General features: G+C 50.4%; 1 protein-coding gene across 1 annotated transcript; it reads left to right on the top strand.

Moving 5' to 3' along the window:
• The first annotated feature begins 428 nt into the window (after positions 1-428).
• On the top strand, positions 429-8,329 carry LOC121272959 (potassium channel subfamily K member 1-like). The gene is made up of 3 exons (XM_041179859.1): positions 429-705; positions 5,080-5,478; positions 8,073-8,329. The coding sequence occupies exons 1-3, from the start codon at positions 429-431 to the stop codon at positions 8,327-8,329; spliced, it is 933 nt and encodes a 310-aa protein (XP_041035793.1).
• The last annotated feature ends 2,747 nt before the right edge of the window (positions 8,330-11,076 follow it).

Here is an 11,076-nt window from a genome sequence, read left to right as displayed (position 1 = left end):
CCCCCACCCCCATCATGTATTTGAGCTGGTCCCTTTGTGACGTTCCTCAGAGACACAGAGATCTCTGTTGGGGGTGGGGGGGTGGGGGGGGGGGGGGGGGGGGGGGGGGGGTGGGGGGGTGGGGGGTGAAAACAAACTTTTTTGTTAACAGTAAGAAACTTTTTGCCAAAGTTGTGACAGAACTTTTTTTTTGTCATTTCCCCCCCCTCCCCCCCACTTCTGGTTGGTGAGGGGCACCTGGGAGATGGGGCTAATCGTCGACCACATCTCCTTACCGGTTCTCTACATGGGGTTTCAGCCTAGATTTCGTGGCCAGTCCACTTGGACTAAAAGGAAGAGGTCTGGACTGTGAGAGAGTTCCCCCTCCCTCCCCTGTCATGGTGGAGCTCTCCCTATGTTGCGGCAGCAATAGCTATTTCTGGAAACTGATGGCTTGTTTTATGGTTTACGTCCTCTTCGGCACCATCGTTTTCTCTGCTATCGAGCTGCCCTGGGAAATCAAGATGAGGGAGGAGCTGGAAGCCATGAAGTTCAGGTTTTTGAGGAGGCACGGCTGCCTGGTGGAGGTGGAGCTGGACGCCTTCCTGCGCACTGTGCTGGATGCCAGTAATTACGGTGTCTCCGCCTTGAGAAATGTTTCTGATGATCAGAACTGGGACCTGCCCTCCTCTCTGTTCTTTGTCAGCACAGTGCTTACCACCACTGGTAAAGGATAGCGTCCCTCTGCCAGCACCTCCTCTTTCTCACTCCCCTCTCTCTCTCTCTCTCTGCCCCTCTCTTAGTCTCTCTCTCTCTCTCTGCCCCTCTCTCAGTCTCTCTCTCTCTGCCCCTCTCTCAGTCTCTCTCTCTCTCCCTCTCTCAGTCTCTCTCTCTCTCTGCCCCTCTCTCAGTCTCTCTCTGCCCCTCTCTCAGTCTCTCTCTCTCTCTGCCCTTCAGTCCCCCATTTCTCGTCCCCTTCTCGCTCCCTCTCTCTTTCATCCCTTTTCTCTCTCTGCTCCCCTCACTCCCCTCTCTCTCTTTTTCACCCCTTCTCTCCCTCTCTGTCCCCTCTTTTTTCATCCTCTCTGTCCTCTCTCACAATCCCCTCTCTCACCCCTTCTCTCTCTCTCTTCCCTGTCTCAGTCTCTTCTCTCTTTCATCCCTTCTCTCTCTCTGCCCCTCTCTCCGTCCCCTCTATCTCTTTGCCCCTCTTTCAGTCCCCATCTCTTTCACCCCTTCTCCCTCTGCCCTCTCATCCATTCTCTCTCTCTGCACCCCCCATTCCCCTCTCTTTTTCACCCCTTCTCTCCCTCGCTCAGTCCCCTCTTTTTTCAACCTGTTTCCTCTCTGCCTTTATCAGTCCCCTTGCTCTCTTTTTCACCCCTCCTCTCTCTCTCTGCCTTCTTTTTCTCATCCTCCCCTCTCACTCCTTCTCTCTGCCCTCCCTCTCTTTTTCACCCCTTCTCTCTCTCTCTCACCCCTCTCTGTCCCCTTTCCTGCTCTTTCACCGCTTATTTCTCCTCTTTATCACCTCTTCTCTCTCTGCCCTCATCCTCTTCCTCATCCCTTCTCTCTCGCCCACCCGCGCTCTCTCACCTCTTTCTCACCCCTCCCTATCATGCCCCCTTACACCCCTCCTTCAGCCTACTATCTCTTACCCATCTTCTCTGTCACCTCTGTCTGCCTTCTGTCTGTCTCTGTCTCACCCCACCCTTTTAATCATTGCTGGGATCTGGGTATTGCTAGCTAGGCCAGCATTTGTTGCCCATCCCTAATTGCCCTTTGAGAAGGTGGTGGTGAGCCGCCTTCTTGAACCACTGCAGTCCATGTGTAGGCACACCCACCATGCTGTTAGGGAGGGAGTTCCGGGATTTTGACCCAGCGACAGTGAAGGAACGGCCGATATATTTCCAAGTCAGGATGGTGTGTGGCTCAGAGGGGAACTTGCAGTTGGTGGCGTTCCCATGCATCTGCTGCCCTTGTCCTTCTAGGTGGTAGTGGTCGCAGGTTTGGAAGGTGCTGTTGAAAAAGACTTTCTATTTCGTCCCCAGCTCCCCCTCTCTCTCACACCCCTCTTTCTCTTACCCTCTAGATCCCTTCCCAACTTAGGAAACATCCTCTCCATCCGTGGCATTTCTTGACATGAGGGATTGATTAATCCTTGTTTCTTCCCTAATCTCAGTTTGTTCTGATTCAGCAGATAATGAGTTCAACTTTTGCACAATGTGTTGATACCAGGGCCGAGGGACTTCAGTTAAAGTGGAGAGACTGGAGAAGCTGGGATTGTTCTCCTTAGAGCAGAGAAGGTTAAGGGGGAGATTAAATCGAGTTGTTTAAAATCATGAGGGGGTTTGGACAGAGTAAATAAGGAGAAACTGTTTCCAGTGGCAGGAGGGTTGGTAACCAAAGGGACACAGATGGAAGAATTGGTAAGAGGGGGAGATGAGGAGAATGTTTTTTTTTTACACAGCGAGTTATTGTGATCTGGAAGGTGCTGCCTGAAAGAGCGGCGGAAGCAGATTCAATAGGAACTTTCAAAAGGGAACTGGATAAATACTCGAAAAGGAGAAATTTGCAGGACTGTGGGGGAAAGAGCAGGGGCAGGAATGGGACCAGTTGGATAGATCTTTCAAAAGACCCAACAAGGGGGTGATGGGCCAAGTGGCCTCCTCCTGGGCTGTATAATTCTATGAGTGCTCATAGTCCTCTGAAATGATATATTGGCCTTGTACAGGATACAGTAGGGAGGATTTATGGCACAGTGGTTAGTGTCCCTGCCTTTGAGCCAGCAGCACCAAGTTCAAGTCCCACTTCAGGACTCAAAGGCCACGGAAGGTGGGTATGTAAAGAATTTGGAGCCTGTACAAATCTGGAGCAGGAGTAGGCCATTCAGCCCCTCGAGCCTGTTCTGTCACTCAGTAAGATCATGGGCTAATCTGATTATAACCTCAACTCCACATTCCTGCCTGCTCCCAATAACCTTGTTTATCAAGAATTTGTGTAGCTCTGCCTTAAAAATGTTCAAAGACTCTGCTTCCACTGCCTTTTAAGAAAGAGTTCCAAAGACTCTCGACCTCTGAGAGAAAAGAAATTCTCCTCATCTCTGTCTTAAATGGGCGACCCCTTATTTTTAAACAGTGACCCCTAGTTCTAGGTTCTCCCACAAGGGGAACCATCCTTTCCACAACCACGCCCAACAAGATGGTGTCGTGAAATTACTACTGGATTGCTAATCCAGAGAGACCCAGGGTGGTGCTCTGGAGACCTAGGTTCGAATCCCACCAGAGCAGATAGTGTAATTTGAATTCAATAAAAAATCTGGAATTATAAGTCTAATGATGAAACTGTTGCCAATTGTCGTAAAAACTCATCTGGTTCACTAATGCCCTTTAGGGAAGGAAATCTTCCATCCATACCTGGTCTGGCCTACACATGACAGCAGACCCACAGCAATGTGGTTGGCTCTTAAATGCCCTATAAACAAGGGCAGTTAGGGATGGGCAATAAATGCTGGCCTAGCCAGTGATGCCCACATCCCAAGAACGAATGTGAAAAAAAAAGACCAGTCAGGAGCTTATACGTTTCAATCGGGTCACCTCTTACTTTTCTAAACTCCAGCGGATACAAGCCTAACCTGTCCAACCTTTTCTCATAAGACAGTCACTATGCATAGCTCTGCACTACAACATGCGAATGTTGCCATGTCAACTCGGACTCCTTGTTGGGGGGTGGGGGAGGGAGATGTTGGTTGGATGGCTGGTTTGGATCAGATTGATACCAACAGCAATGGTGTTTGATCCTCCTTCCAGCCGGGGTGGATTTTGGGACCTGCTTCCTTGCCCTGATTGTGGTGGAGGTCATGGTGCCGTGGGTCAGACCAACCTTCACACAGACGTGGGTACAGTATAGATTCCCCGGAATAGTACCAGGGCTAAATTATGAGGCCAGGTTGCACAAACTTGGCTTGTATTCTGTTGAGTCTAGGAGATTAAGGAGTGATCTAACTGAAGGGTTTAAGATGATTGAAGGAGGTGATAAGTAGAGAGAAACTATTTCCTCTCATGTGGTGGGGGAAGCGTAATCTTAAAATTCGAGCCAGGCTGTTCAGGGATGATGTTAGGAACCACTTCCTCACAAAAAGAGGAGCAGAAATCTAGAACTCCCCCCCCGCCACCCCCACCGCCGCCGAACAGGCGCTGTCGAGACTGAGGGGTCAACTGGAAATTTCAAAACAGAGGTTGATAGATTTTTGTTGAGTGAGGGGGTTAAGGTAGGAAATTGGAGTTAAGATGCCGATCAGCTGTGATTTAACTGAATGGAGGAGCAGGCTTAAGGGGCTGAGTGGCTCCTGATTGGATACCGAAGACTAAGACCACTCCTCAACCCCACACCTGCCCCCCCTGATATCCCGACCAAAATTTATCCTCAACCAACATTGCGAAGTAGAGATGTCTTGCGGATGTTAGTGAAGGAGCTTGATAATGTAGGTATAGAGAGCTTCTGTCCACTTGTTAGGGAGGTGAAAACTAAGGGCCACAAATATAAGGTAACCACTAAGTGAGAATTCAGGGGAAACCTCTTTATCCAGAGTGGGGAGCATGTGGAACTCGCTACCACAGGGAGCGGTTGAGGTGAATAGTATCGATACATTTAAGGGAGAAGCTGGATAAGCACATTAGGGAGAAAGGAATAGAAGGATATGGTGATAGGGGGGGGATGAAGAGGGGATGGGAGGAGCCTCATCTAAAGCATATACACCAGCACGGAGCAGGTGGGCCGAATGGCCTGTTTCTGTGTCCGTAAATTAACCCCCTTTTGGTTATAGGACCTTGCTGAGGGTTGATTGAGTGGCGTGTTTCCAATATTACTTGAGAAGGAAATATTTGCAGAGTTGTGGGGAAAGAGCAGGGTAGTGGAGCCAATCAGATAGGTCTTTCAGTGGGCCAGCATGGAAACAATGGGATGAATGGCCTTACGGTCATGTGTGATTCCAACAGTGACTACCCTTTGACAGCGCTTCACTGGCGTTGAACAACCCGTTCCGAGCTGCTGGAGGTGGGCAAACCCTTCCTAAACTATTATCCTCTGGGTTGTCTCTAGGATACGGACATAGCGTCCCCTTTACCAGTGGAGGGAAGGCCTTCTGTATGCTCTACTCTGTGCTGGGGATCCCCATCACCTTCCTGCTCCTTACCAGCCTGGTGCAACGCCTCATGTTTTATGTGCACAGGGTGCCCATCAACTACATCCACACCCAGTGGGGCCTCTCGTTGCCGCTGGTGGCATGGATTCACGCTCTTGTCATCGGGAGCATCGTGGTCAGCTGTTTCTTCCTGATCCCAGCCATTGCGATCATGGCCATGGAGAACGACTGGGACTATCTGCAGTCTCTCTATTTCTGCTTCATCTCCCTCAGCACAATTGGCCTTGGGAACTACGTCCCAGGGAAGAGCAGCCGCCACCCGAACCTTCAGCACCTCTACAAGGTCGGCATCGCATGTGAGTTTCGAAGGGCCATCACATCTCAGGTCTCCGAGGGGAACAGCCTCACCTCTTGAGTCAGAACGGGACGGGCTTGGGTCTGCGCTCCAGACACTTCAGCCCATAATCCAGGCTGACACTCATGGTGCCAGTACTGAGGGAGCACTATGCTGTCAGAGGGTCAGTACTGAGGGAGCACTGTGCTGTCAGAGGGTCAGTACTGAGGGAGCACTGTGCTGTCAGAGGGTCAGTACTGAGAGAGCACTGTGTTGCAAGAGGGTCGGTAGTGAGGGTACGCCATACTGTCAAAGAGTCAGCGCCGTGGGAGCGCCGCATTGTCGGAGGGTCAGTACTGAGGGAGCGCCACACTGTTGGAGGGTCAGTACTAAGGGAGCGCCGTACTTCAGAGGGTCACGACTGATGGAGCGCCGCACTGTTGGAGGATCAGTACTGAGGAAGCGCCACACTGTTGGAAGATCAGTACTGAGGGAGCGCTGCACTGTTGGAGGGTCAGTACTGAGGGAGCACTGCATTGTAGGAGGGTCATTACTGAGGGGGTGCTGCACTGTCAGAGAGTCAGTACTGATGGGGTGCCGCACTGTCAGAGGGTCAGTACTGAGGGGTTGCTGTACTGTCAGAGGTCAGTACTGAGGGGCTGCTGCACTGTCAGAGGGTCAGTACTGAGGGAGTGCTGCACTGTTGGAGGGTCAGTGCTGAGGGAGCGCCGAACTGTCAGAAGGTCAGTGCTGAGGGAGCGCCGCACTGTCAGAGGGTTAGTACTGAGGGAGTGCTGCACTGTCGGAGGGTCAGTGCTGAGGGAGCGCCGCACTGTTGGAGGGTCACTACTGAGTGTCAGTATTGAGGAACCACATCCGTGGTCCATCTGACAAATAAATAGAACCATTAACATGCTCACCTATATACTAAAATTTCTAAGCCTGGGAACTTTCTGTTTAAAGACAGGACTCAGAGTCTCGACCTCTGTTATTCGCCCCTTCTGTCCACAATCCGAAGGAGGCAACTATTGCCAGGCAATCTTTGCCGGTTCCCAAAGCGAGGGACCCTCTAACACAGTGGGCGTGAGGCATTTATTATTTGCCGAGACTGATTATTAAATTGCTTAATGCTTACAGTAACAGCAGAGCACAGTTTTTCTTTCACCAGCTCGGTCTCAGTTTATTTTTAAAATTTGAGTGAATGCAGTTTAAAGCGTAAGCCTTAGATGTAACTCCTTTTGTGTTTAAATCCCTTCTGTGGAAAGATGGTCACCAGCCCACGAAACCGGACTGTTTGGAAAGGGCCTAAGTTTGGCCTATTTACCTTCTGGGTCAGAGGTGGAGGTTTGGGGGGCATGGACTTAAAAACAAGAAAGAATAGCATTTATGTTGGACTGACCCACATCTCCCAGAAATATTTCAAAGCAGACTGAGATAATGATTCAGTTGCAGACTGTGTCTTTGTTTAGGCAGAGGCGGCAGTCTCTTCACTGCACAGCAAGATCCCAAGCTGAGCATTCTTCAGCTCCCCACTTGGTGTTGGTTGAGACAGGAGTGTTGGCCAAGGTATTGGGAGAAATCTTGGTCCTACTTCATAGAATGTTTTACTCTGTATCTAACCCTGTGCTGTACCAGCCCCGGGAGTGTCTGTTAGGGACAGTGTAGAGGGAGCTTTACTCTGTATCTAACCCCGTGCTGCACCTGTCCTGCGGGTGTTTGTTGGGGACAGTGTAGAGGGAGCTTTACTCTGTATCTAACCCCGTGCTGTACCTGTCCTGGGAGTGTTTGATGGGGACAGTGTAGAGAGAGCTTTACTCTGTATCTAACCCCGTGCTGTACCTGTCCTGGGAGTGTTTGATGGGGACAGTGTAGAGGGAGCTTTACTCTGTATCTAACCCCGTGCTGTACCTGTCCTGGGAGTGTTTGATGGGGACAGTGTAGAGAGAGCTTTACTCTGTATCTAACCCCGTGCTGTACCTGTCCTGGGAGTGTTTGATGGGGACAGTGTAGAGGGAGCTTTTCTCTGTATCTAACCCCGTGCTGTACCTGTCCTGGGAGTGTTTGATGGGGACAGTGTAGAGGGAGCCTTACTCTGTATCTAACCCTGTGCTGTACCTGTCCTGGGAGTGTTTGATAGGGACAGTGCAGAGGGAGCTTTACTCTGTATCTAACCACGTGCTGTACCTGTCCTGGGAGTGTTTGATGGGGACAGTGTAGAGGGAGATTTACTCTGTATCTAACCCCGTGCTGTACTTGTCCTGGGAGTGTTTGATGGGGACATTGTAGAGGGAGATTTACTCTGTATCTAACCCCGTGCTGTACCTGCCCTGGGAGTGTCTGATGGGGACGGTGTAGAGGGAGCTTTACTCTGTATCTAACCCCGTGCTGTACATGCCCTGGGAGTGTTTGATGGGCACAGTTAAGAGGGAGCTTCACTCTGTATCTAACCCCGTGCTGTACCTGTCCTGGGAGTGTTTGATGGGCACAGTTAAGAGGGAGCTTCACTCTGTATCTAACCCCGTGCTGTACCTGTCCTGGGAGTGTTTGACGGGGTAGGTGTTGGCACGGTTAATTAGTTCTGATGTTGCCTGATTATGTACTTTTGCCTGTACGCAGGTTACATGGTGATTGGCCTGGTCGGTCTGCTGATCGTGCTAGAGACCTTCTATGAACTCCAGGAGCTGCAACATTTTGTCAAACTCATTATGGGCCACCCAGACAAGGAGAGCCATCTATACCTCACTGAACAGGAAGTGGCCATTACTGCCCCGAAGCTGGACGCTGGCGGCAGCCTCGAAAACGATGAAAAAGGGGCCAGCAATCCTGAGGAGGCTTCACCCTGCACAACAGCCGAAATCTCACCAGAAAAATGATGCCCAACCCAGTCCACTGCACCCCCCCCCACCCCCCCCCCCCACCCCCCCCACCCCCCACACCCACCACCAAATCCAAGCAACACCACGAAAGCCGGCGGACTTCACCATTGCTTCCCTGTCCCCAACTCCTCACAGCCACGGCACAGCCAGCACCTTGCGGCCGAGGGTGGAGTTACGGAGACTCCCAGTGGTGCCACATCTGGGGAGAGCGTCCATCAAACCCCCTTTCTCTCTTCTATGAGTCCTCTAACAGTTATTTTAGTGGGCCTTATGTGGGAATTGCTTATCCCAGATTTCTCAAACTAGAGCCTCTTTTTTATTGCATTAAATATTGTGTGAAATTATATATATATATATATATATATATATATATAAATAATAAACTTTACCATGGGTTTCCTCAAGGATGCTGCAGTCTCCTCTCTGTTACTGATAGGACTTTCCCACATGCATGGTGTCCTGTTATACCGAGAGCTGCACCTGTCTTTCTACTGATGTTAAACCAACTCCCTCACTCAGTAATCCCTCTCCCCTCAGCACCCTGTGTTACTGACTGTATCTCTACTGATGTTAATTCAGCTCCCTCACACTGTTACTCAGTAACCCCTCTCCCCCAGTGCCCTGTGTTACTGACTGTATCTCTACTGATGTTAATCCAGCTCCCTCACACTGTCACTCAGTAATCCCTCTCCCCCCAGTGCCCTGTTACTGACAGTATCTCTACTGATGTTAATTCAGCTCCCTCACACTGTCACTCAGTAACCCCTCTCCACCCATGCCCTGTCTTACTGACAGTATCTCTACTGATGTTAATCCAGCTCCCTCACACTGTCACTCAGTAACCCCTCTCACCCCAGCTCCCTGTGTTACTGACTGTATCTCTACTGATGTTAATCCAGCTCCCTCACACTGTCACTCAGTAACCCCTCTCCCCCAGCTCCCTGTGTTACTGACAGTATCTCTAATGATGTTAATTCAGCTCCCTCACACTGTCACTCAGTAACGCCTCTCCCCCAGTGTCCTGTGTTACTGAGTGTATCTCTACTGATGTTAATCCAGCCCCCTCACACTGTCACTCAGTAATCCCTCTCCCACTAGCACCCTGTGTTACTGACTGTATCTCTACTGAAGTTAATTCAGCTCCCTCACACTGTCACTCAGTAACCTCTCTCCCCCCAGCTCCTTGTGTTACTGACTGTATCTCTAATGATGTTAATCCAGCTCCCTCACACTGTCACTCAGTAACCCCTCTCCCCCAGCTCCCTGTGTTACTGACTGTATCTCTACTGATGTTAATCCAGCTCCCTCACACTGTCACTCAGTAACCGCTCTCCCCAGCGCACTGTGTTACTGACAGTATCTCTACTGATGATAATCCAGTTCCCTCACACTGTCACTAACTAACCCCTCTCCCCCCGTGCCCTGTGTTACTGACAGTATCTCTACTAATATTAATTCAGCTCCTTCACACTGTCACTCAGTAACCCTCTCCCCCCAGCTCCCTGTGTTACTAACTGTATCTCTACTGATGTTAATCCAGCTCCCTCACACTGTCACTAACTAACCCCTCTCCCCCCGTGCCCTGTGTTACTGACAGTATCTCTACTAATATTAATTCAGCTCCCTCACACTGTCACTCAGTAACCCCTCTCCCCCAGTGCCCTGTGTTACTGACTATATCTCTACTGATGTTAATCCAGCTCCCTCACACTGTCACTCAGTAACCCCTCTCCCACAGCTCCCTGTGTTACTGATTGTATCTCTACTGATGTTAATGCAGCTCCCTCACACTGTCACTCAGTAACCCCTCACCCCAGTGCCCTGCATTATTGACAGTATCTCTACTGATGATAATCCAGCTCCCTCACACTGTCACTGACTAACCCCTCTCCCCCCGTGCCCTGTGTTACTGACTGTATCTCTACTGATGTTAATCCAGCTCCCTCACACTGTCACTCATTAAACCCTCTCCCCCCAGCTACCTGTGTTAGTGACTATATCTACTGATGTTAATCCAGCTCCCTCACACTGTCACTCAGTAACCCCTCTCCCCCAGCTCCCTGTGTTACTGACTGTATCTCTACTGATGTTAATCCAGCTCCCTCACCCCGTCACTCAGTAACTCCTCTCCCCCCAGTGCCGTGTTACAGACAGTATCTCTACTGATGTTAATCCAGCTCCCTCACACTGTCACTCAGTAACCCCTCTCCCTCCAGCTCCCTGTGTTACTAACTGTATCTCTACTGATGTTAATGCAGCTCCCTCACACTGTCACTCAGTAACCCCTCACCCCAGTGCCCTGCATTATTGACAGTATCTCTACTGATGTTAATCCAGCTCCCTCACACTGTCACTGACTAACCCCTCTCCCCCCGTGCCCTGTGTTACTGACTGTATCTCTACTGATGTTAATCCAGCTCCCTCACACTGTCACTCAGTAAACCCTCTCCCCCCAGCTACCTGTGTTAGTGACTATATCTACTGATGTTAATCCAGCTCCCTCACACTGTCACTCAGTAACCCCTCTCCCCCAGCTCCCTGTGTTACTGACTGTATCTCTACTGATGTTAATCCAGCTCCCTCACCCCGTCACTCAGTAACTCCTCTCCCCCCAGTGCCGTGTTACAGACAGTATCTCTACTGATGTTAATCCAGCTCCCTCACACTGTCACACAGTAACCCCTCTCCCTCCAGCTCCCTGTCTTACTAACTGTATCTCTACTGATGTTAATTCAGCTCCCTCA

The sequence above is a fragment of the Carcharodon carcharias genome, chromosome 37 (genome assembly GCF_017639515.1).
Source record: "Carcharodon carcharias isolate sCarCar2 chromosome 37, sCarCar2.pri, whole genome shotgun sequence".
Classification (NCBI taxonomy): Eukaryota; Metazoa; Chordata; class Chondrichthyes; order Lamniformes; family Lamnidae; genus Carcharodon; species Carcharodon carcharias.
Note: the sequence above shows the minus strand (reverse complement) of the source record. Positions and strands in the feature narration are given on the sequence as shown.